Below are 26,319 nucleotides of genomic sequence, written 5' to 3'. Positions count from 1 at the left end.
CAATACATCAAAAACCACGGTCATGTTATATTTTGGTCAGTGCGAGACGGACAACAAGAGGGACTGAGTTGGCGGCTGGGGGATACAGTAGGTCAGGAAGGCATGTTCCATGTTGCTCCTCACCGCAGTAGCGACCACTTGATCTGTTCCTTTGCCGACTGCAGCACCTGCAAACAGAGGTTGGTTTCAGCTAGTCATTTCAGCTGGTTGGATTCAGCCAACAACTGAGTAAAACCCTTTCGTTGCTTACTGGAATATCCCCGCAATTTTAGAAGAGGGGTGCATGAACAAGCAAGCTTTAAAAGTGGTATCTGGAGATGTGTATGCTCTGCATGAATAAAATTCAAATTCTGGGCCTTGCATGCAATATGTAAGTATTTTTGCTGCCTCCACTAACCTGGTGGAGGAACAAGAAGCTATGCAGAGCGCTCAACCACTGCAAATCCCACTTCGGCTTGCTTTGGCATGCAAGATTTTGTTCAAAGGAAAGCCAAGATTCTCTGGATATTCAACTGTGTGGTGGGGGATAAACACACTGGCTTCCGTCCCCGGCTAGAGGAATAAGGGCAACTGGGAGGCTGCATCCCACCCTCTCCAAGGAGGAAAACCTTGGCAGGGAGAAGAAGCAACGGTAAGGAGCTTGCTTCTTCTCACCCTGCCAGAAAGAACTCCCCTCTCATGACAAGCTGCCGGGAGACAACAGAAGTGAGAGGAAGGAAGTTCTGGCCTCCGTCCCTGGACAGAAGATAGATGTCCAAACATCACCACCACCAAGGGAAATTCAGTCTGGCCCCAATTAGGAATAACTTCACTGACACTGCCAATATGATCTCCCTCCTCAGCTTTTTCCCTTGCGTGCCCTCTCTTTTTAGGTTTATCAGCCTTAGGGCGTGGCTTGGGAGACAACTGTGTGAGAAGCAGGATATCAATAAATAAATCCATTCCCAGGAACCACGTTTACGTGGTGCAGGTTGGTGGTGGAAAGTGTCATCGAGTCACAGCCAGCTTATGGTAACCCAGTAGGGTTTTCAAGGCAAGAGACGTTCAGAGGTGGTTTGCCATTGCCTGCCTGTGCGTAGCAAGCCGGGAATTCCTTGGTGGTCTCCCATCCAAATACTAACCAGGGCCGACCCTGCTTAGGAGAGCCAGCGTAGTACAGTGGGGTTAAGAGCAGTGGTTTGGAGCGGTGGACTCTGATCTGGAGAACCGGGTTTGATTCCCCACTCCTCCACATGAGTGGCGGATGCTAATCTGGTGAACTGGGTTGGTTTCCCCACTCCTACACATGAAGCCAGCTGGGTGACCTTGGGCTAGTCACAGCTCTCTCAACCCCACCTACCTCACAGTGTGTCTGCTGTGGGGAGGGAAAGGGAAGGTGATTGGAAGCCAGTTTGATTCTTCCTTAAGTGGTAGAGAAAGTCAGCATATAACAACCAACTCTTCTTCTACTACTTGCCTAGTCCCTTTAACTGGAGACGCCAAGGATTGAACCTGGGACCTTCTGCATGCCAAACAGATGCTCTACCACTGAGCCACAGCTGAGCATGTAGAATGGGAATATCCTCCTATCTCACCTGGAGGTGCTGATGGAGACCGGGGTGTGTGTGTGCGGGGGAGGAATGACATGAAGAAAAGCGTGTACCAAGCAGGATTTATGGAAAGGAAGGACCTGTCCCACCTGACCTGGATGGCCCAGGCGAGCCTGATCTCATCAGATCTCGGAAGCTAAGCAGGGTCAGCCCTGGTTAGTGTTTGGAAGGGAGACCACCAAGGAAGGCCAGGGTTGCTGTGCAGAGGAAGGCACTGGCAAACGACCTCTTAGTCTCTTGCCTTGGAAACCCAAGGGGTCGCCATAAGTCGGCTGCAACTTGATGGCACTTTAAACACACACACAGGACCTGTCCACATGACATACCTGCGAGACTGTCTGCTCTGTAAGAGGGACATCCTCTCCCTGAAAAAGAAACACATCCATTTTTAGAGGGCCTTTCCCCCGCCCCCTTTCCCCCCTTTTTACCTTCTCATTGCTGCCTATCTCGGTTATTCTGTGGGCCTGCTACATTTTATGTGTGTTTTATAAAATAAATATTATAGTGTTAAATTTCCCAATATTAACATTTTGGTAGTTTTTCCTCCGTAAAAGCCATTGTGCTGTGCAGACATTCCCAGTACAGGGAGTGAACGAATGAACGAATCACACCGACTGATCCGGCACAGAAGCTCCCGCAGAAGCTCTTCCGAAAACAGGCATCCCAACTCCAGCCTGCAGGTTCCACCCAAGAGGGCCCTGGGCTTCTGATCAGATTCGTTATCTGTGCCAAATTCTTTAAGACTGTGCAGTAGGAACTGACTGAAACCAGAGTTTAAAAGGGGCCTCAAGAATCCAAGCGCAGCATTACATTCCTATCCCACCCACCCCCCAACCAACAAAAGCAATTTAAAACTCGCACAAGGCTTCATGTGCTTATAATACTCCTACTGAAATGAAGGGTGTGTTTTTTTACCTTTCAAAAAAAGACTTTAAAGGGCATAACATTGGCTGGATCATAACCATTATCTTAAAGTAACAAGTTTTTTTTTCAGTTGTACTTTTTATCTTGAGCAATTGTAGTTACTGAATCCATGCAAGGAAATTCTCAATAGCTAGTCTTTCCCCTCTGAGTGTATATGCTTGTCAGCTCCGAGTTGGGAAATACCTGGAGATTTTGGGGTGGAGCCTGAGGAGGGCGGGGTCTGGAGAGGGGGGAAGGGGGGAGACTTCAATGCCTTAGAGTCTAATTTTCAAAGCAGCCATTTTCTCCAGGGGAACGGATCTCTATTGGCAGGAGATCAGTTGTAATAGCGGAAGATCTCCAGCTACTACCTGGAGGTTGGAAACCCTATTCATAGAGTTCGAAGGTGCCATACAGGCCATCTAATCCAACCCCCCACTCAATACAGGATCAACCTAAAGCAGGGGTGTTGAACTCAATAGTTATGAGGGCCGGATATAATAAAAATGACAATTGGTCGGTCCGTGCCATGCCTCACCAGCCCAGATCGAGGGTGGGGGTGGCTGCCTTGGCTGGCTTGTGGGCCAGATAAGAGCTCTCAAGGGGTTGGATCCAGCCCACGGGCCTTATGTTCGACAGCCCTGGCCTAAAGCATCCCTGACAAGTGTTTGTCCAGTCACTGCTTGAAGACTGCCAGGGAGGGGGAGCTCACCACCTCTCTAGGCAACCGATTCCACTGTTGAACTACTCTCACTGTAAAAAAACTTTTCCTAATGTCCAGCCGGTACCTTTCTGCCTGTATTTTATACCCGTTATTGCAATTCCTGTCCTCCGCTGCCAACAGGAACAGCTCCCTGCTCTCCTCTAAGTGACAGCCTTTCACAGCTTCCTTGCTGTTATGGACTGAGCAATGGACCCCTCTATCCCTCAGCTGGGACCTGGTCACAGAAACCATAGCTATGGCCTGGGCAGCTGGGCAAAGAAGCATAGAGAAGAGAGACTCACCCGCACAGCAACTCTGTGTAGCACCTGCTGGGGGTCACTCTCCAAAATCACTCTGTAAAATAGGACAGAGAAAACTGGCTTGGGCTTTGCTCCAAGGGAGTAGGGGTAGAGAGGAAAAAGGAAGGGCCCCATTCACCCCCGGGTGCTGCTAGGGCTTTGGCTCCTGGGCTGAAGACAGAACCAAGCCTACAAGATTTCTAGCCTGCGCCAAGTACCACAGCGCTGCCTGGACTCACCCCCCATCCACAATCTCATCCACTGCCAGGAAAAGCCCCTCCATGTTTTCCAGCAAAGCCCGCTTCTCCACGTTCTTCCTGCAGAGAGAGACAACAGAATGTGCTCAGCAAAGGCTTGGCTCGTCGCTCAAGGCCTGCGCACGGACGGACTGGGGCACCCCTAAGGCAAGGAAGGCAAGTCACACAGCCGAAGCCACGGTTTCAGAGTTGCGTCCCACAGCTGCTGGAAACCCTGCCTCTCTCCCGCGCCCTCCAAGTTTGACATACAACCACAAGGTCTAGATTGTAGCGCATGCATTGGATACACGCGACTGCACCCTGAACTACTGGACACACGCAACGTGTACAACCATAGGTAACAGGTCATAAGTAAAATGAATTCCCACATTCCACATCAAGAAAGGCATATGCAACAATTAGGCGTGTTTCTTTAATGCTTTGTTTAGGAATATCTTATATTTGTGGGATTTTTTTTTCATTTGCTCTTCTCACTTTCCTTTTCTTAACTTTGTAAGAGGAATAAAATCATGCATGATACTGAGAAAACTGATAGAGAGCTTTGCTCCCCGCCCCTAATAACCCTAGAACTTGACATCATCCATTAATGATACAGTTACTTTTGTTTAGGATTATCCTATATTTGGGGGGGGGCGTTCTCCCTTTTTTCCTCTCACTTTCCTTTTCTGAACTTTGTAAAAATATTAACAACAGATTTTTCACTAGCCTTATTTATTAACATTTCATAACACTCAGATCTCACTTCAATATTATGTCATTGTCACTAGTATTTTATCCTGTTTCCTAATGATCTACAATAATAATTTATTAATAGGGTTACTGACCAGCAGAAAAGACAACAACAACAAATGACCTGAACCTAAAAATAACATATTACATGTATAAATAACATTTATATAAACATCACATATCTTGGCATATTCCCCTTACTATTTTAAATAATAAAATCTTTCAGTTACTCTTATCCTACCAGGGTACGGTGTATTTTGATAGCTGCAGCACAAAATTTGGTGGTCGGATGTGAAAACTGCGGTTTTTCGTCCATTAAGAGCTTTTTAGTGTTTATTAATGGTCACTAATATCAGGATCTTGCTTTAATCTTGTATTATTAACGTGTGATGTTTTAATGGTTGCCAATATCTGAATTCTTAAGGCGTTTTCGAATGAATGTTTGATACCCGTCTCCCAATGTGTGTATTATTTTAATTATTTTTAAGGAAATCAATTCACTGGGAGTAGATTCAGGAAAGACAAAGGAAAGCAATTCTTTTTGCAGCACTTAATTAACATGGAATTCTCGGCTAAAAGATATGGAGATAGCCACCAATTTAGATGTCTTTGAAAATGAGAATAGCCAAATTCATGAAGGTTAAGCCTATCAATGGCTACTGCCAGTGATGACTACCTGGAACCTCCATGTCCCGAGGCAGTATACCTCAGATTGCCATTTGCCAGAACGGCGGCAATAAGGGACATCAACTGCCTCCATGTCTTGCTTCCCCAGAATATCTGGTTGGCCACTGTGGAAAACAGAACACTGGACTAAATAAGAGTTTCGTGTAGCAGGCTTCTTATTTATTTCTTCTAGTGTATTTGCATATCACACTCAACTAAGTTCCCAGTGTGATGTCCTTGCCTGTTCATCAGGCAAGGCATCCTGTGTGTGTGTTAAGTGCCGTCAAGTCGCTTCCGACTCATGGAGACCCTATGAATCAAAGTCCTCCAAAAGGTCCTATCTTTGACAGACTTGCTCAGATCCTGCAAATTGAGGGCTGTGGCTTCCTTTATTGAGTCAATCCATCTCTTGTTGGGTCTTCCTCTTTTCCTGCTGCCCTCAACGTTTCCTAGCATGTCTGTCTTTTCCAGTGAATCTTGTCTTCTCATAATGTGACCAAAGTACAATAGCCTCAGTTTAGTCATTTTAGCTTCTAGGGTCAGTTCAGACTTGATTTGATCTATAACCCACTGATTTGTGTTGTTTTTTTTGGCAGTCCAAAAAAACTGCCAAAAACTGTAACACTCTCCTCCAACACCACATTTCAAAGGAATCTACTTCAAAGACATCCTATACTGTCTTTATTGTATGTGCATTTAGTATAGAGGGTTTTTTTTTTTTGTATTTACTTTGTCCTTGCCTGTTCAGCACACTTAAATGCACTGGGGGGTGGGGGACACACACGCCAACCAGCGTGAACTTCAACCTGTTTTAAAAAGCAAGCAAGTGAATCTGCCCCACCATTTTGTGGTGCACCAGCCCTCCCCCTCCAGCTTTGACCCCCACTATGGTTTTCTGACCAAACACATGACCAGCGAGGGGTTTTCTTACCGTAGCATCTGGCTGAGGGAGTCAAACAGGCAGTTGAGCACGGCCATTAACATCAGCTGAGAAAGGAGAAGACAAAGGTTACAGGATAAAGGAGACACACACACACGCCTGCCCCAGGGAAAGCTAGCATCACACTGATTTTGGAGTTACCTCTATGAGGGACATTGAGCCCCTTGGCGCAGAGTGGTAAGCTGCAGTACTGCAGTCAAAAGCTCTGCTCACGACCTAAGTTCGATTCCAACGGAAGTTGGTTTCAGGTAGCTGGCTCAAGGTTGATTCAGCCTTCCATCCTTCCGAGGTTGGTAAAATGAGTACCCAGCTTGCTGGGGGTAAAGGGAAGATGACTGGGGAAGGCACTGGCAAACCACCCCGCAAACAAAGTCTGCCTATTAAACGTCGGGATGTGATGTCACATCATGGGTCAGGAATGACCTGGTGCTTTCACAGGGGACCTTTACGTTTTACCTAAGAGGGACAATAGTTTGACAGGCTGCAGGATAAGTTGGGCTCTTACTGCCCTCTTGCAAACTTGTCCCTTCAAGAGGCTCTGAGCTGTGGTTGTTTGTAGAGCACCCGCTTGGCATGCAGAAGGTCCCAGGTTCAATCCCCGGCATCTCCAGTTAAAGGGACTGGGCAAGTAGGTGAAGGGAAAGACCCCTGCCTGAGACCCTGGAGAGCCACTGTCAGTCTGAGTAGACAATACTGACTTCTATGGACCATGGGTCTGATTCAGAATACGGCAGCTTCATGTGTTAAAATTCCTCTTTTCTAGAAAGGGTTCAACTAACTACCACATTAACCACAGCAGTGCCGGAGGGAAGAGGAGGATCTGCACACAAACGGAGTGGACAGCTACCCTTCAACAGGGAAAGCGAAACAGAAAAACAACAGAGTGGCTCTTGCTTTGGGGTAACACACCTCGTTTTCATGGGAGCTGCCGATAACATAGAAATACAGGTCAATGCTGCTCTTATAGACGACCGTAAGTCCCTCCAGGAGAGCGATCTCACCTGAGTGGGAAGAATACAGTTTTTAAAAAAGAAAGAGCTGATGAGTAGATGAAGACCATAACCCAAACTTGGAGAAGATCAATACTCTGGGATGGTCAGCCTTTCCAGCAGCCAAGATATAGAATGATCACAAACATCACACTGTTTGCAGCACTGAGGGGAAGAGCCACTTGGCAAGAATGCAAACCTGTTTACGGTTGGAACACATGTGGAGCGCTACAGCTGGGTCCAGCAGTACTCCTGACCCTGCAACTGCACATCAATTGTGCCTATCTGTGGTGCACATTGCACAACGCTGCACATCCCAGTGTGGAAGCCACCCTCTCACAACTGTACAACTACCAAATAATTCCTTTTGTCCTGGTTTAAGCCAGAGGTGTTCATATCCAGACTGGATTTAGTGCCTTAATTTAGATGCTAAGTACTTTTCCCCCCAAGGAAGAAAGCTAAAGTTTGAAAGACAATGAAAAAAATTCAAAATCATCTTCTTAATAAATCTTTCCTTTGCCCACCGGTTTGGATTTCTCAGTGCAGATCCTGCAACACCCTTCAAATTCAAATTTATTAATATGGTCGACTGACCAATCCTGTGCCAACACAGCAAAATATCCAGACACAATAGTTTTGCACTGCTGAATAACAGACTGCCCATATATATATATAAAGGTGTAAGGTCAGTAAAAGCAACCCCTGGTTAAAATTATCATCTTACAATTGATAAAATTGTAAAATATTCTAACAATCATTCTCGAATAAAGTTCTGCATATTTTAATAGCAACAGCGCAGAACTTGGCAGTTGGGAGCGTAAGCTGAGGGTCTTCTCCTAATAGGAGCTTCTTTGCCAATAGCGTAACTGACTATTCAGGGAATTTACCAAGTAGGGGGTGGAAATACAAAGGCAACACCCTGGATTGCGACAAGACATCGCCTTGTGAAATCTGCAATTACAAAACTTATCTTCTGGGACTGATGGTGGCCGGCATGATGAAATTAATCTGAAGTCATGTCGAGGACAATGCACATGCTGAATGTGCGCCCACATCCATACATAGTAATGGAGAATAATAGGGGAGGGGCCGGGGCTCAGTGGCAGAGCATCTGCTTGGCATGCAAAAGGTCCCAGGTTCAACCCCCGGCATCTCCAGTTAAAGGGACTAGGGCAAGTAGGTGATGTGAAAGACCTCTGCCCGAGACCCTGGAGAGCCACTGCCGGTCTAAGTAGGCAATACTGACTTTGATGGACCGAGGGTCTGATTCAGTAGAAGGCAGTTTCATGTGTTCAAAGGCTTACAGATAGCTGATGTGCCTCCAATGCCTGCATTCCCCAAGTAGTCTCACAATGGTCGTACTCCTGGTTCCAGCCCACACACATCACCGGTGGTTTTGACTGCTGGACCAACTTAAGTCATGCAGCGTTGGGCAATAAGAATCTCAGGAGATGCCTCCTTTCCCTCCCTGCCTGTTTAAGTACAAACGCCCAGTTTTCTTCTCCCCCGGCCACTTCGGCAGAGCAGAGTTGTTAAGAAATGAACCAAATGGGGTCAGAATATGCTGGTTATTCTGGACTTTCCAAAACAGGCTCTTCAAAATCTTACAGGCACAGTAAGAGGGCAAGTTCACAGGTGAGCTGAATCTTCCTCCAGAGACTCCCTGATGGGGGAGGAAGGAGATCTACTCACTTTATACCAGAACCAGTATGGTGCAGTGGTTAGGCTGCTGGACTAGGATCTGGGAGTAAGTGTGTGTGTGTGTGTTTGTGCTGTCAAGACACAGCTGACTTATGGCGACCCTGTAGGGTTTTCAAGGCAAGAGACCTTTCGGAGGTGGTTTGCCATTGCCTGCCTCCGAGTGGGCTGAGAGAGTCCGAGAAGAGCTGTGACTGGCCCAAGGTCACCCAGCAGGCTTCATGTGGGGAGTGGGGAATCAAACTCAGTTCTCCAGATTAAAGTCCACCGCTCTTAACCACTATACCATGCTGGCTCTCAGGATCTGGGAGACCCAGGTTCAAATCCCCACTCTACCATGGAAGCTTGCCAAGGGACTGTGGGTGAGTCACGCACTCTCAGCCTAACGTACCTCACAGGGTTATTGTGAGGGTAAAATGGAGGAGACAGTGTTAGCTTATCTGGGTCCCTATTGGCGAGAAAGGCAGTGTATCAATTAAATAAACAAATAAATAAATTTATCAGTATTATGTTCTTGGATGCATTTTTTCCATCCCTGCCCCCCATTCAAACAGCAGAACCTACTATCTGTCCGGTGGGTCTTATTGAAGATGTTCTTCTCAAAGGCCTTTTGCTCCTTGACAGTAGGATACGTATCATCATAGTACTGTAGGGGGGAAAGAAAAGCTGGTGACACAATACAAGATATTAACCTCACGCTGGAAGGAGTTTTGGAAATACGGCAATGACACCCTTGTTTGCAATCTGCCACGCCTTGACATTTTGGGATGTGTAAGAAAAAACTTGTTTTGCCTCCCATTAAAACTCATCAAAACCCTGAGTTGTATGTTACTTTCATTTTAGATTCATGGGAAACGGGCAAAGACATAAGAACATAAGAAAAGCCCTGCTGGATCAGACCAAGGCCCTTCAAGTCCAGCAGAATGTTCACACAGTGGCCAACCAGGTGCTTCTAGGAAGCCCACAAACAAGATGACTGCAGCAGCATTGTCCTGCCTGCGCTCCAAAGCACTCAAGATAATGGGCATGCTCCTCTGATCCTGGAGAGAATAGGCATGCATCATGACTAGTATCCATTTTAATTAGTAGCCATGAATACCCCTTTCCTCCATGAACGTGTCCACTCCCCTCTTAAAGCCTCCAAGTGGGCAGCCATCACATCCTGGGGCAGGGAGTTCCACAATTTAACTATGCGTTGTGTGAAAAAATACTTCCTTTTATCTGTTTTGAATCTCTCACCCTCCAGCTTCAGCAGATGACCCCGCCCATAACAAAAGCATGGGCTCAAATGATCTGAACCAAGGTCCCTAAGCTGGAGACTCTGGATAGAGGAACGTGCTCCTGTCCTGGATACAGTGGCCAAGCAAAGTAAACAGAAAATCTTTATGCTGGAACATGCTCTGTGGATTTTGCACAAGCGTACCAAGCAAATAATCCTGCAGCTAAGTAGCTACCAAGGAGAGAGTCAAGGAGTCGGCCAGCAATTGCTTTTGAAAAGAACTCACTGAGTATTGTGTTCAGTTTCGGGCACCCCAATTTAAGAAGGATGCAGACAAGCCGGAACGTGTCCAGAGGAGGGCAACAATGATGGTGAGGGGTCTGGAGACCAAGTCCTATGAGGAAAGATTGAAGGAGCTGGGTATGTTTAGCCTGAAGAGGAGAAGACTGAGAGGGGATATGATAACCATGTTCAAGTACTTGAAGAGCTGTCATATAGAGGATGGTGCCGAGTTGTTTTCTGTTGCCCCAGAAGGTCGGACCAGAACCAATGGATTGAAATTAAGAGTTTCTGTCCAGACATTAGGAAGAATTTTCTAACAGTTAGAGTGGTTCCTCAGTGGAACAGGCTTCCTTGGGAGGTGGTAAGCTCTCTTTCCCTGGAGCTTTTTAAGCAGATGCTAGATGGCCATCTGTCAGCAATGCTGCTTCTATGACCTTAGGCAGATCATGAGAGGCAGATCTTGGCCAACTTCTGGGCATGGAGCAGAAGTCACTGGGGTGCAGGGGGGGGAGGTAGTTGTGAATTTCCTGCATTGTGCAGGGGGTTGGACTAGATGACCTTGGTGGTCCCTTCCAACTCTATGATTCCATGATTCTAGAAGAAATGAAGCAGAAGGAGACAGTGGAGTCCCACACACTGGACAGACATTTGCTAGCAACAAAGGTTAGGTCTCACACTGCCTCAATGGGCACAGATGGAATTCCTGCTTGCTCAGAAAGTAGCTGTCCAGCCAGCCATTACTGGGAGTGTCTTTGGTCCTAGAGGCAGACCTGCCAAGATGTCTTCTTTGAGCGCTTTGGGAGGGTTGGACCCCCTTCCCCATTTCCAGACTTCAAGAAAGTTTACCTTGGCAAAGAGACGGTCTCCGTCGTTGTCCAAGATGAGAATGGCTTTCACAGTGTAGAGAGATGGCTCCTGCAAAAGAAGGCACAACATCATTGTTCTGTTCAACTGTGGCCATGCGCTAGCCCACACCCACCCACAGCTCGGACGCCAAGGTCTGGCCCGTTCAGGGCAGAGGCAAGGGCATCCAGCAGGCAACACGTGTGAGCAGGGCTGAGTATAGAGAAAGATGCAATAAGGTCCAAGGTGTGGGCCAAAATTAAGTCTTGCAAACAGAAATATACAAGTTAAGCAGATTTCTATAGGCCTGCATATTTTCTCTTCAGTTAACCAGAGGGGCAGACGAACTACACAGAGAACTGAAACCCCACCTGCTAATTGTCACAAGGCCTGTTTAGCCAGACTCTGGCTTCTGAGGCTTCATGTCCCTACCTGCATAGTTTCAGGCTTATCGCCATAGTCATGAGGGCTAGAAACTTGGATTCCCCCCTCCATTATAAAGCAAAAGCTGAGATTCCCAACATGGTACCCAAAACTATGCATGTCTGATGCAATTCCAAAGGTGCGCAATGCGCGAAGCCCTGCTTCTCAAACACTGGAAGAAGCCACTGAGACTGCATATAAAACTGGCCACCTCTGTTAAATTATTCAGGCCTGTGCAACTTGAACCCCACTGAGCCTAACCCAGCCAACTGGCCACGTATGGCAGCCCAGTAGGTGCTAGAAAGACCTCCTATTTTCATTCTGGCTGCCTAGACAGCCAGAGCGGTGTAGTGGTTTAAGAGCGGCAGACTCTGGAGAACCAGGTTTGATTTCCCACTCTTCCACATGAGCGGCAGACTCTAATCTGGTGAACCAGGTTGGTTTCCCCGCTCCTCCACATGAAGCCAGGTGGGTGACCTTGGGCTAGTCACAGTTCTCTCTGAACTCTCTCAGCCCCACCTACCTCACAAGGTGTCTGTTGTGGGGAGAGGAAGGGAAGGCGATTGTAAGCCAGTATGATTCTCCTTAATAAAGGTAGAGAAAGTCGGCATATAAAAACCAACTCTTCTTCTTCTAGGGACTTTGGTGGCATGCCATGTAGATGGCTGCCTTTGCCACAGGCTTGAGGAAAATTTCAGTGCCCGAATGATGCCAATGGTCCTTGGGCCAGCCACGAAGGCACGAAGAACACATGGTCTCTCTCAGGGCCTGAAAAAATGTCCCTATTCGGTTTGAAAACCACCCTTTTTGCTTTAACTGTCTTTGCACAGAAGACCCTTTTCGCAGCGAGTGAAGCAGCCCTTCCCATACACTCCAGACAGAGCCAGATCTCCTTTCCGCACGGCGCTGCTGGCATGCTCTGGGCAGATGTCTGCGTGATCAGAGATGATCATGTGAGCCAGAGATGACCATGTGAGCCAGCGTGGTGTAGTGGTTAAGTGTGATGAACTCTATTCTGGAGAGCCAGGATTGATTCCCCACTCCTCCACATGAGCGGCGGACTCTTAACTGGTGAACCGGGTTGGTTTCCCCACTCCTCCACATGAAACCAGCTGGGTGACCTTGGGCTAGTCACAGTTCTCTCTGAGCTCTCTCAGCCTCACCTGCCTCACAAGGTGTCTGTTGTGGGGAGAGGAAGGGAAGGCGATTGTAAGTTGGTTTGATTCTCCTTAAAAAAAAAGGTAGAGAAAGTCGGCATATGGAAACCAACTCTTCTTCTTTCCCAGCCAATCAGCACCCATACTCAAGGCCCTCCCATTTTGCAGTGTGGGGATTGCACAGTGTGGAAGCGCATAATAAGAGGAGGGCCTGAACCCACTGGAGAATAAGGTCTCATGGCAGCCGGCTCAGCATCTTTGTAGGAAGAACCCGAGCAAGATTCATTGTTCCTCCCACAAAATTGCTCCTGTTTGAAAGAGGAACCTCGGGGGCACGGGGCAACCCGATACTAGGGCTGGGCACAGGAAGACCCCACAAAGATCTGGTTGATTGGACAGGTTAAATATTATCAAATAATGCTCAGGCAATTTTAACAGGTTTGATGCATATGCCAATTGCAAAAGCAAATGAGTTAACTATCACTGTAAAATAACAAAAAAATCAACTTTTTTTTTTAAAGTAGTGAATTATTGTAACTTTTAAAACGTTAGGCAAGGCAAATCTTATGGCTGTGATTCTTATTTTTAACACTTCTCTTCGGCTTTTACCCCAGAACACCAGGGTCAGCCTACAGTCAGAATAGCTGTTTTTAAAGTGAAACAGTAAAGTAAAACAGAAAGAAACAAAGCAAAGTGATGTAATTATTAAGAGACAAATGATAGATACCATAACAGGATTGCCAACAACCTGGAGCAAAAAAAAAAAGTGTGTGCATGTTAAGTGTCATCAAGTCGTTTCAAACTCATGGCAACCTTATGAACCAATGTCCTCCAAAACATCCTATCATTAACAACCTTGATAAGGTCTTGCAAACTGAGGGCTGTGGCTTCCTTTATAGAGTCAATCCATCTCATGGTGGGTCTTCCCCTATGTATTGTCCCTTAAATGTACTGTCCCTTAAATAGAGACTTCATGTATGGAAATGGGAAGTTGAAGCTTTTCATGGAATAGAGGTAAATAATATCACCTGATTTTTTTTTAAACAAAAATCTTCCCATTAATCCTCAATTAAAGGGACAGGATATATTTCCTTCCAGGCTGCTGACAACCCTATGCCATACTGAAATTAAAAAGATAAGTTATCACCAATACAATGGCATTCTTGGAATATATGACCAGGGTAAAATAATACACAATCAATGACCAGGTTGAGTGATACAACAGTATTCAACCAATCAATTTGGCTGGTATTCCAATCCTCCTCCATACCAACACCATACACAACGCTGAGGAAAATCTAGAAAGGAAGGTTCAAGTTGGGCACCCCACTCCTGAAGCAGGGAGGCAGATGCGCGGCAGCCAGGAGCGGTGCAGCCGCGCCACCTCTACGGAGGCTTCCCAGCTGCCACGGAGAAAATAAAACTAAAAAGAAAAATGTAAAATGGGGGAAATGCCCCCATAGAAAACAGCAAGGCTGTGCCACCAAAAAAGACACCTTGAGGGGGCGTTCTCAGGGTGAACGGGGTTTGGAAGCTAACATCAGCTCCGCCCCCAGGAACATCCCCCCTATGCAGGCGTGGCCTCCCGCTTCCAGAATTTCACTCTTGGCGTGGCTGCGCAGATGTGGCTTACTGGCGTGAATGCCCCCCGTGCCAGCATAAGTGCCCCGTATCCTAGGATAAATTGGCACTTATGTCGCCGCGGGGTCATGCCGGCTCCTAAGCTGATTCGCCCCCCCCTTCAGGATTGCACTCTAAGGCACCTTCCTCCACCTGTGTAAATCCACCAGCACAGGGAACCAAGGTAACTGGAAGAGGACCTGCTGCTCCCAAGTGGCGTCTATCACAGTATGTCACCAATCCAAAGTTTTCTAGATTAAATACCTTCCTGAACCTTGGAGAACGATTCTGCAGGTCACACAGGTACTCCAACAATGCTATGTAAACACCAGTTACGCAGATGCGCAGGCTTTGTGACTGTTGTACCCTTTGAGACCCATGGCTCAGTTCTAGCGCATCTCCTTTGCAAGAAAAAGGTCTTGGGTTCAACCCCTGGCATCTCCAGTGAAAGGATCCCATTTAGCAGGTGCTGGGGAAAACCTTCCTCTGACAGTGACCCTTGAGAGCTGTTGCCAGTCAGAGTAAATAATACTGAGCTAAATGGTCTGCCTGGGTATAAGGCCCCTTTCTAGATTAAAAAAAAAAGTTTCACAGGATCATCCTGATTAATTGGGCATGTGCCCTCAAACCATCTGTAAGTACAATTCCCACCTTGGTCCACTTCCAGCCTTTGGCCACCAGGGGGACTTTCAGGATGATGTCGCTTAAGCAGTAACTTTGCTGCAAACTTGCACCAGAGGATATAAAACCACAGAGTGGGAAACACGGGTTGGCCTTGTGCATCGTACTCAGTTGACCACACACGTTTCCTCACAGCAACCTTGTCTGAGCTATCCTGTCTCTAAAGCACTGAACTGGTGGGCTGGGTCTCAAATGGCTTGCTACCATTTGCTCTCTATTTTTAAAGATAGGGAATAGGGAGGAAGAGGATCAAATGCAAAGGGCAACCAGACTCCTTTGCCACTTGCATAAGAGGGAATTAGTCAACCAATGAGACTTTTCTCATGACTGTGCGACAAGCCGCAGCAGCCAAATTCCCACCCCTATAGAGATCTCTCAGAGGTACAGGAGCCCCATCCTCCTTTGCAGAGGATCACCCTTGCAGGAGAAGAAGATGGACACATACAGTAAAATATTAATAGTGGGTCCATATTGCAACTAGATCCTATAAATGAAAAGGAAGGCTACATTCAACCACAGCACATGCTGTGATCCAGGTCAGCATCACCTTGGCTCAGCTACGGGTAAAGTTGTAGTTTGCACTATGAAGCCAGAATGAGGCATGCTGGAGGGAAATCAGAACTCATGCCTACCAGGCCAAAGTACAGGAACACACTGGTAGAATCACAGAGGGCCGTAAAGGTCATCTAGTCCAACCCCCAGGTCAATGCAGGATAAACATAAAGCATCCCTGACAAGTGTTCGTCCAGCTGCTGCTTGAAGACTGCCGGTGTGGGGGAGCTCATCACCTCCCTAGGTAGCCGATTCCACTGCTGAACAACTCTTACCATAACAAATTTTCCCTAATGTCCAGCCAATATCTTTCAACCTGTAATTTAAACCCATTATTGCGAGTCCTATCCTCTGTTGCCAACAGGAACAGCTCCCTGCCCTCCTCTAAGTGACAATCTTTCAAATACTAAAAGAGAGCAATCATGTAAGGAGCTCCTTGGCGCAGAGTGATAAGCAGCAGTACTGCGGTCAAAAGGTCTGCTCACGACCTGAGTTCGATCCCGTCGGTTTGAGGTAGCCAGCTCAAGGTTGACTCAAAATGAGTGCCCGGCTTGCTGGGGGTAAAGGGAAGACGACTAGGGAAGGCACTGGCAAACCACCCCATAAACAAAGTCTGCCTAGTAAATGTTGGGATGTGACGTCACCCCATGGGTCAGGAATGACCCAGTGCTTGCACAGGGGACCTTTGCCTTTTACCTTTTATGTCCCCCCTTCTCTAGACTGAACGTTCCCAAATCCCCCAGCCTTTCCTCGTAGGGCTTGGTCTCCAGGCCCGACCATCCTCATGCCGTCACCCTGCCTTGCCTATGGCTCAGCGAGATCGCACGGGTTTAGTGCATAAAACTCAAGGGCAAGGGAGCGAAAGGGCCAGAAGGAACGCCGAACCCCGCTGCTGGACGCCGGAAAGCTCTCGAGACAAAGTTCTGTGATGCACTGACTCGCACGTAGCCACAGCCGGAGTGTATAACAGAACTTCACCTCAAGCGCTGCAACGGCCCCTCTCCAGGAGCAGCAGCCTCCGCAGAACGGCAGGTGGGCCCCCTTGCCCCACATAGCAGCGATTCTACCAACGGGGTGCCTGCCCACTGGCGTGCTTCCTAGCACCCGCTTCCTTCTTCCCCCAAAGCAAAGAGCCAATCCTGGCTTTCTGCCACCTCAGTGGAGCAGAAGAGCCCAGGGGACATCACAGGGGAGGGGCCGTGGCTCAGTGGCAGAGCATCTGCTTGGCATGCAGAAGGTCCCAGGTTCAATCCCCGGCGTCTCCAGTTAAAGGGACTAGGCATGTAGGTGATGTGAAAGACCTCTCTGCCTGAGACCCTAGAGAGCCGCTGCCACTTTGAGTAGACAATATTGACTTTGATGGACCAAGGGTCTGGTTCAGTAGAAGGCAGCTTCATGTGTTCATATTTCTGTCTTCGGGGACCATCCATTCAGAGACAGCTGATTCATTTCATTTCATTAACCTTTATTGGCATACCAAAAGACAGAGATAGAAAAAACAACAATATACCTCCAAAGGGCAATACAAATAAGTTACAAGTCGGGTTAATAAAACTTTTCTTGTTCTTTAAGAACTCCTGTAAGAAATTCAGCCACAGTAGCCGTAATTTTACGATCATGGTCACTCATAAGAAATTTGCATTTCACTTCATTACTCCTGTATCTCTTGTACTGGAGAAAATTAAATAGCAGTTTTCCCCGCAAAACCACATAGAAGGGGCAATCTAAAAGGATGTGGTCAATTGTATCTAACAAGTTTAAACCGCATGTGCATAGGCGTTCATGTCTAGGGATCTGGAGGTATCGGCCTAAGAGCATCCTAGATGGGAATGCGTTAACCCTAGCTAATAGAAAAGTGCGGCGTTGAGAAGGTATCTCTAGGTTATCTAGATACCTAGCCATTTTACCCGATCCATTATTAAGGCCTAGGGCGAGACAGCTGACTCAATTCCAGGACGACACTTGGCAGGAACCTCCGAATATATTTTGTGACCGACCCCAGCCACCAAGGCAGCCATTTTGTAGTGGCAGCCGCTAATATGCCTCATAATTCCAAAAGCGCCCACAGCCGCAACAAGTGGGGACTGTCCCCTACTGTTAGGGTTGCCAGCTCCAGGTTGGGAAATACCTGGAGATTTTGGGAGTGGAGCCTCAGGAGGGTGGGGTTTGGGGAGGGGAGGGATTTCAATGGGGTATAATGCCATAGAGTCCAATTGCCAAAGCGGCCATTTTCTCCAAGTGAACTGATCTCTGTCACTGGGAGGTCCGACGTATTAGCAGGAGAAATCCAGCCACCACCCGGAGGTTGGAAATCCTACCTGCCGTAGAGCCTTGACCCAATTTTCCTCACCCCCCAAGCCACTCTCCCATTGAAACCAGACTCAGTAAAAGCCACCAAGGAGCGTACCTTCTCTCAAGTTTTGAGAGGTATGAGTGTGTCTGGCAGCCAGCACAATGGCAAATGCCCTGCTCTTCTCAGGATCAGTCCCTTGGAGCTGTTATAACTCCCTGGCATCCAAATGCCAATGAGATTCACTACATAAAGCACGCCTGTTTGTAATGGAGGCTGTGGTCATTTATGCATGGGTACTTTCACGCACATTCACCCCGCCCCGTCTGTCTCGGTTGTTCCTTGGAGTTATGCATGAGTTTCCCCTCCATTAGAGATGACCTCGCTGCCAGCCCTCACAAATCCCGGGACTTCCCGTCCCACTGTTACCTTGATTCTTCCCTCTACCCTGAGCTCAGTTCATGTGAAATCCCTGTGCATAAGGCAAACCGCAGGACAAGCAAGCTTAGTTTTGCGCACAGCCAATTACAAAGCAGCATGTCCAGGGGCGGGGATTCAAATTCTTCCTGCTTCCTCGGAGCTCTTTCTGAGCAGCAGGCTTTTTCAAACCGAAGCTTGGATTTCTCTCCCCTGCCCCTCTTTTCAGATTGCTCTGTTTTTTGTTAGTAAAATGTTTTTTTTATGCAGCAATTGGGTTTGGGGGGGGAGGGAACCTACAGACATTTATGAAACAGCATTTCAAGGGGCGGGGATTCAAATACTTCCTGATTTGAGCTTGGAGACTGCTGGTGCAGACTCTCAACAGGAAAGTGTGGGTCCAGTGAGCAACGAACCTCAGGTCAAATTCCCATGCATAAACAACCATTATTTCATGGCTCTCTGGAACACAACAATGAAATGGGAACTCTCACTGGCACTTGCCATCTCCAGAGGTTCTGCATTTAGGCAAGGATCCAACGTTCTAAGGCAGACAGGCCTAATTCAGTGCCACAGTTTTCAAGTCACGTTTTAAGGATTCCCCAGAAGCTTATCAGGGGTTCCTCGTTCAGAAGATCAATATTGGTAGAAAACCTTTCCTGGAAGACAGTTTGCCTACCGCTACTAATCCTCTCGTAAAATGTACACCCATGGGGGAGCATTGGCTTTATTCTGGGGTGTCTTCTCAGTTCATGCACAACTTCGCCTCTGTGGCTCAGTGCCAGAGCATCTGCTCAGCATGCAGAAGGTCCCAGGTTCAATCCCCGGCATCTCCAGTTTAAGGGACTAGGCAAGTAGGTGATGGGAAAGACCTCTGCCTGAGACCCTGGAGAGCCGCTGCTGGTATGAGAAGACAATACTGACTTGGATGGGCCAAGGGTCTGATTCAGTATAAAGCAGCTTCATGTGTTCATGGTGCTGGGCTTCACCCAGGAAGACTTCCTTGAATCATCTCCAGAACATGAGTGATTTACAGCATATATACAGAGGGTCCTCCATTGGCAAATTAATTCAGAGAGGGTTCCATGCACAGGGTTCCTATGTTCACAGGGTTTCCAGTCTCAGTCTAAGCGACATGCCTGAACAGGCAAAGAAAAAATAAGATCCGTTTTGGGACCCCTGTGGCTCATCCATTTTCACGTGGGCAAGACGCAGCGTAGACAAATTTAGACTCTCCTTCTGGTGCTTTCATCCTTGTTCATACACACACACATAAATTTGTTTGGCAAACTTACCAAGCAGGCAGATGCGCACCAGGAGTTTTTTTTTTCCCTTCTCTCCAATAATATTTCACCTGCCCCCTGGGCAATGCCTGCCAATCTGGGTTTGAAAAGTCCTGGTTTTACAGCAAGATGGGGAATTTAGAGTCTCTTAATGAAGGCCCCAGAAACTGCTCCCCAACAGTGGGATGCCTCAAAGTCCACTGGCTGATTTTCCACACAAGTACTATCACAGGAATAGCCCATTTCCAGTCTGGACTGAACGAAGCAACAGATGAGAGGTAAAAGGGTGCCATGCCTGTCTTGTTTTGCCTTCTGAGGGAATCAGGATAGATGCTTACCTTATAAGCATCAGAGGAGAATTTATACACCTTTGCCAAAAAAAAACAAGCTTCCACCGGAGAGACAGGAAGTAAACACACATTTTAAATCTATAATGAGCCCAGACTGAAGGGCCAGAAGCAGCATAAATTTCTCTCTGGAGGTTTCCAGTTCAAGCCGAGGGCTGCCTCGAGCAATCAACCATTAAAACCAAGACGTTAAGAGTTACTGCACAGTTTATTCTGATCATTTAATTCTGAAGTTTCAATAAATTAAACTTCAATCAATTAAACTAGGTGTGCAATGGCCCAGATGGTCAGCACGATAGCAGCCGCATCGCCATAAAGATTTTATAGCTGCCAGGACCCTGCGGAAGGGTAGCCTCAGCGAGGGAGAGGAGACAGCAAGAAATATGTCAGGGCCTGTTTTATTTGCAAAAGGCAATCGGAGAGCCATGCAAAGGAGGGAGACCTGTTCCCGTTAGGCGCCTGGGGCCAGAACGGCTCACCTTCATGGCTGGCTATTCACGGGGATGCGGCTGCTGTGAGAACCTGCACATCTCCGCACCAAAGTGGCAGCGGGCATTTCTGACAATGCAAAACCCAGTGCTACTGATTCACGGAAGATGGCACTATCCCCCTTTTTTTTTATTCCAGGGCAGTTCACTGTGCTCAGGAGGAATTTTTACATTCCATTGCTTCATAGTTTTGACCCCTTTCCTCAGATCTTCAGCAAATGCCAGGGAGGAGCCTCATGAAATAGCCCCATGATGGAATGTGCCTCGCAGTCAGCTGTGAGAAGGCAATTTCTCCCCGCTGATCTGTGCCGTTTTTATGGCAGGAAAGGGAGAAAGCGACTGTCTCCTAGAGACAGTCTCTCCTAGTTTTTTGAATAAATTTCAACTAAAAAGTTTTAATTTGATTTTGTACAGATACTGTTAATTGTCATTGTTTTGAAATCTTATTGTTATTATCTTCTTTAGCAAGTCATGCAAACCCCTATTTTGAATAATGCTTTTTACAGGATAGGGTAGGGGGCACTGAGGGTTGAGTTTGTGGAACCAAGGGGGCGGTGGCCCGAAAAGTTTGGGAACCACGGAATTAAATGGACTACGCAGCGGTGTGGGTTTTCTGAGAATATCTGAACCTGAAATTTCTCTTTAATTTTTTTCCAGTTGAAATTTAAATCAGTAATTCAAATATTTAAATAATTGTTAGCAAAAGAAAACAAGCCCGGACTATATGCTTCACATCCCATATTTAGCCCATGAGTGATTTCAGCACAACAGCCCTGACAACTATAGGTAAATAGACTATGTTTACGTAAGTGGGGTGAAAAAAAATGTAGCATTGAAAAATATTCTGTCTCACATCACTGGTACTAGGTATGCACAGACCAAAAAGCACAAACCTATTTTTTTTAAATAATGGGTGATTGTTTCATCTGAGCTGATTCCAGCCACAACAAATCTTAAAATATAGTCCTTTTTTTGGTAGGTAAATGACTGTATCCAAGAGTAAGTCTTAAAATGAAAACTTTAATGAATTAATGAGAATTTTGTGAAGTATCTCTAGTGGGGTGGGGTGGGGAATATGGAAAGGAAATGTGAAATGGGTCCCCTGAAATCACACAATGGGTTCGATTCTGTGATCTTCTGATCACAGCATTATCCCCATAATGCTATGAGACATCAAAGTCTCTGCCTGATATAGCACCTCTAACTACAGAAGATGAATACCTGGCTTACTCTGCACAAACGCTATCCTTCATATGCACCTCTACTAATGATTGCTTTCCTACATGTTCTATACAAATCTCTTCCCTGCCTCCATCCCAATGAGTTACCCTAAACAAAGTATACATCTATTACGCAAGCTCCTTCTAAAAGGTAAAGGTAAAGGTCCCCTGTGCAAGCACCAGGTCATTCCTGACCCATGGGGTGACGTCACATCCTGATGTTTACTAGGCAGACTTTGATTACGGGGTAGTTTGCCAGTGCCTTGCCCAGTCATCTTCCCTTTACCCCCAGCAAGCTGGGTACTCATTTGACTGACCTCGGAAGGATGGAAGGCTGAGTCAACCTTGAGCCGGCTACCTGAAACCAACTTCCATCGGGATCGAACTCAGGTCATGAGCAGAGCTTGGACTGCAGTACTGCAGCTTACCACTCTGCACCACGGGGCTCTTCACGCAAGCTCCTTCTACTGCACATAAATTGCCCTATGTGGGGGGAAAGCTCAGTTGCACACAGCAAATATTAGCATGTCCCCTCACATACAGCACGAAAACATTTGAATGGTTCTCATGGAAATTGCTCAGTGACAACCTAAATGGTAATGACAAGCCTCTAGTTCTCATGGAGATGGTAAATCTGTGTCTGTGTTGTACCGCATAAGGATGCAGAGGCTAGCCTTGAGTTTTCTATCCACAACTTGTGGTCACAATGTTTTTCTTAGCTTGCACTGACTTAGTGTAACTGCTAATTAAACCGTATCATGAGCGTGCCAATGAAAAGACAGTGCCTAAATTTAATACACTGCTTTAATACTAAAGTCACCCTGAGAAATTCATAGACGAGTCGGCATTTGAACCCAAATCTTCTCAGCTGAAGTCCAACATTTTATCTACTACAACCATGCTAACTCCACTTAGATCTAATAAAGACAAGTCTGTGTATGAGAATAAATCAAACATGAAATCATTGTGGCTTCCGAAAGAGCTTATTTTATTTGATGAACCATTTTGATACCATTAGGAGACTGGATATTCCTTCTCTACAAAATTATTTTAGGCTCAGTTTATACCATTTATACCAGGGGTGTCAAACATACGTCCCGGGGGCTGGCTCTGGCTCCTTGAGAACTCTTATCAGGTCCTCAAGCCAGCCAAGGCAGCCACCCCACCCCCAGTCCCGATCTGGGCTGGTGAGGCATGGCCCAGCCCAACCAAGTGATATATGTGCCATATCCGGCCCTTGCGGTGGTTTGGAGCGGTGGACTCTGATCTGGAGAACCGGGTTTGATTCCCCACTCCTCCACATGAACGGCGGAGGCTAATCTGGTGAACTGGATTTGTTTCCCCCACTCCTACACACAAAGCCAGATGGGTGACCTTGGGCTAGTCACGCTCTCTCAGCCCCACCTACCTCACAGGTCTGTTGTGGGGAGGGGAAGGCGACTGCAAGCCAGTTTGATTCTCCCTTAAGTGGCAGAGAAAGTCGGCATATAAAACCAACTCTTCTCCTTCTTCTTGTAACAAATAAGTTCGACACCCGATTTATACTGTTAGGAAACTGGATTCCTTCGCTACAAAACCACTTTGAGCTCAATGGTTCGGATCAGTGCCCTTCTCCTACAGGCGCCTTCACAGATTAGTTACTCATCTACCCTCGGGAAGGCCACCTATTGCTGAACCATAAACATCACACCTTGATAGAGGAGTGTGGGATGACAGCTTCTAAATTATTGGTCTTCACTGGCCTTTCCGGATCCCACTGAGGTGCCAGTATGTCACATGAAGAGGGGAAACTTTTGATCTCACCAGAATCCACAGGCAGACCAAGGGAGCAGTGGACCGGAAACATAAGTGAAGCACCAGGAGATGTATCATAGTTAGGAATCAGTGAATTGTCAAAGCAATGGAGGAGCCCTCTCTACTACTGAGGCTCTGGCCTTGCCATCCTGTGGCTCCTCTTAGCGTGCACGCACAGATGGACCAGCAGCACAGCACTCTCCACGCATGCACGCTGGCAACAGGTCTTTCCAAAAGGCTGCTGAAAATGGCAGCTCTAGAAAGGCTTGCAATTCAGCAGTTGAAGCTTTACCACCCTAGCAGAGGGTTGAAAACTACATGGGTTGAAAACTACAGTTCAAGATCATATTGCGTCATAAGCACAGTGAACAAAGGGTTTTTTAAAAAGGAGAGGAGGAAAGGAAAAAGGGGGGGGGGAAACCCGCAGCTGACACAGAAGAGTTAAGTAAAAATCAAGTATAAAACTGATTAGAAGAAGAAACATAAGGAGGGCCAACCATATTACTCAGAGAGGTTACTTGATTGTTGTTGTTATCACAAAGGGAGTCCCCGATTTGGATCTTCCTCCTATGACTCAAAACACCTAAGGCTAGTCCTGAAAGTGACTTTAAAAATCCTTCCTTGCATCCAAAAAAGTAGGGTATTTCACTAACACCGAGCTTGTTTGTGATAATAGCATGCATGTATTTAAAATATGCTTTATTGACAAGGAGATGGCAATGTTTATGAGTTGGTTAAGTGATTTAAAAAGGGGCAAAAATACATGGCTGGATCAGAACATTTCAGGTACAGCTAAGGTTTCCACCCTAGCCTGCCATATAACCTATGTAAACAAATGGATTATAAACAAAATCCCTCTCATTCCAAAGAAAGCAGAAGGATTTTCCCCAAAGGCAGCAAAGGGAGATGAATGCATTAAAACCTTCTTTCTATAAAATTTAAAAGTTTCAGAACTTGGTTAACCAGTATTAAATGCCACTGTAAGTTATCCTTGGAATCGTGCTGGGCCCAGCCCATTGTTAGGGGAAGTTTTATCTTCTCCTGACATACAGGATACTGATATTTCTACATGTCTATCTATCCTTCAAGCTGTCATAGGCACAGAAGCCTTGCCAGGACAAAATAGCAATATTCCTAAATGTCAGGTTCTGACTAAAGTCACCTGAAGAAGGGCTCTTGGCAGGACCCAGGCCAGAGACGGGCTTCAGGTCAAGTTCTGGTTCACATGCCAATTCTCTCAGCCTGCAATTCCCAGCTGTTGTGTTGTCTACCTTGCCCTGGGAACGTTATCTTGGAATTGTTTCAATTTGTTTTTCCTTTCTCTAGCTGAAGTGTTTTTAACCATGTATTCTACCCATGTCGTGCCATTAGCAGCCTTCTTCGTTTTGTAGACAGTCAGCTCTTTTATTTACCTATTGCTCCTAATAAAGTATTATTGCTTCAGCACTACCTGCCTGGATGAATCTGCTTTTGAGGGATGCTAGAAGTAAACGCCTGATCCTGACACTAAAGTTAGGAGTAGACACCACTGTGTTTGCACTGACCAAGCTCTGGTCAGATCCCACAACCTTATCCAGTAACTCATTCCCCAGGGATTTCAAGCTTTTTACATTCAAAAAGCCTTTTGAGATGAGCCATGGCCTCCTGCATTTTACAGAGGATTCTGGGAGCGCTGGAGAGCAAGAGCTGTTAATGTACTGCACTGAGCAACTTCTGTTAAATTTGCGGTACTGCACGCATTACAAATACACGCATACTTTGTTTTTATTGCGCTCCGCTTTATTGTGTTTCTTACTTTTTTGTGTTTCTTCTTTTCATAAACATCAGCACAACTTTAACAGAAAAGAAGAGAGTTTAAGAATGAATAAGGCTTGGCTTCCTGTCCTGAAAACCTCCAGACTAACAAAGACTACAGTCCACAATAGCCATGCAGATTAGCTTTGGATTCACACATTAACAGATCACTTCAGGATACAATGGTTCCATATTAACATACCACACCCTCATTAGCACATTATCTGGATACCTACAGGACAATGATTAGCACATTACCTTTGATACTTTTTGCAGGACAATGATTCAGCTCAAACCCAACCCCTTTCTGACTATATATTACTCTTCCTACACACTTGACACTGAGAGACACTGTCCTTCAGTGTTACTCCTCTGAAGATGCCTGCCACAGCTGCTGGCGAAACGTCAGGAAAGAAAATACCAAGACCCCGGTCACACAGCCCGGATAACCTACAAGAACCAATGAACTCTGACCGTGAAAGCCTTCAACAATATTTCGGTTAGACGATTCTTCCTAATGTCTAGACGGAAGTAAGCCCTACTGAACCCATGGGTTGGAATGGACTGAAACACATTTTCTTTGATAAAGGAAGAGCCTCACCGAATCCTTCTTGGAACAGAAGCAGTGAGTTATTTTCAGCAGGAATTAAACCATCTCCCCCCTCATTTCTGCTACAGGTCCTACTGGCTAGGAGTTGTAATACAAGCAACCTTTGGCAGCTGCTCCCCTTCCCAGGCCAGAGAAGCCCCTAAGAAGGGGGGAGGAGAAAGGAGTTCCCTATTTGTTTCCCGTAAAAGAAGCAGGGCGCTGAGCATCCAAGTGACACCTGGAATTCCTCTTTCCCCCCCCCTTCTCTCACATCTGGGCCGGCCCAGGCTCCCCCCTAGGCCTCGTCCAATGAACCGGGCCTGGGCTTCAGCTCAGGGAATTGGACCAGGCCCGGGGCTACCTGCAGAGGCCTACTGGTCCCGTCCCACCCACCTGCCCGTCTCCATGGTAACGGGGGCGCACCCCGGCTAGTCTCCCCCCCCCCTCCCCCTTGCCCCTCCGGCTCCTACCAGGATCAACGCCTCCATCTTGGTCGCCCCGATGCCGACGTGGAGCAGCAACCGCGGCTTCACGGCATTGGCTGGCC

At 46.8% G+C, this 26,319-nt stretch overlaps 1 protein-coding gene across 2 annotated transcripts; it reads right to left on the bottom strand.

Annotated features, from left to right (window-relative positions):
• Positions 1 to 26,319, bottom strand: COPZ1 (COPI coat complex subunit zeta 1). 2 transcript variants are annotated; one of them, XM_056867092.1, is made up of 9 exons: positions 26,243 to 26,319; positions 11,121 to 11,189; positions 9,338 to 9,419; positions 6,996 to 7,087; positions 6,078 to 6,133; positions 3,734 to 3,811; positions 3,498 to 3,549; positions 1,916 to 1,954; positions 1 to 167 (listed from the first exon to the last, which is right to left on the bottom strand). In XM_056867092.1, the coding sequence occupies exons 1-9, from the start codon at positions 26,258 to 26,260 to the stop codon at positions 120 to 122; spliced, it is 534 nt and encodes a 177-aa protein (XP_056723070.1). In that variant the 5' UTR covers positions 26,261 to 26,319; the 3' UTR covers positions 1 to 119. The 2 variants fall into 2 exon arrangements, with proteins under 2 accessions (XP_056723070.1, XP_056723069.1); XM_056867091.1 differs by lacking the exon at positions 26,243 to 26,319 and having other exon boundaries at positions 11,121 to 11,213.

The sequence above is a fragment of the Euleptes europaea genome, chromosome 1, assembly GCF_029931775.1.
Source record: "Euleptes europaea isolate rEulEur1 chromosome 1, rEulEur1.hap1, whole genome shotgun sequence".
Classification (NCBI taxonomy): domain Eukaryota; kingdom Metazoa; phylum Chordata; class Lepidosauria; order Squamata; family Sphaerodactylidae; genus Euleptes; species Euleptes europaea.
The sequence above is the reverse complement of the archived record's forward strand: the minus strand, read 5'-3'. Positions and strand labels throughout refer to the sequence as shown.

Coding starts and splice junctions, on each gene's coding strand:
- COPZ1 (XM_056867091.1), bottom strand. CDS start 11,213: ATGATGTTGTGCCTTCTTTTGCAGGAGCCATCTCTCTACACTGTGAAA. Junction 3,812..6,077: donor TCCCTCAGCCAGATGCTACG/GTAAGAAAACCC, acceptor CTCTCTCTGCAG/GAAGAACGTGGAGAAGCGGG. Junction 3,550..3,733: donor GATGAGATTGTGGATGGGGG/GTGAGTCCAGGC, acceptor CCTATTTTACAG/AGTGATTTTGGAGAGTGACC.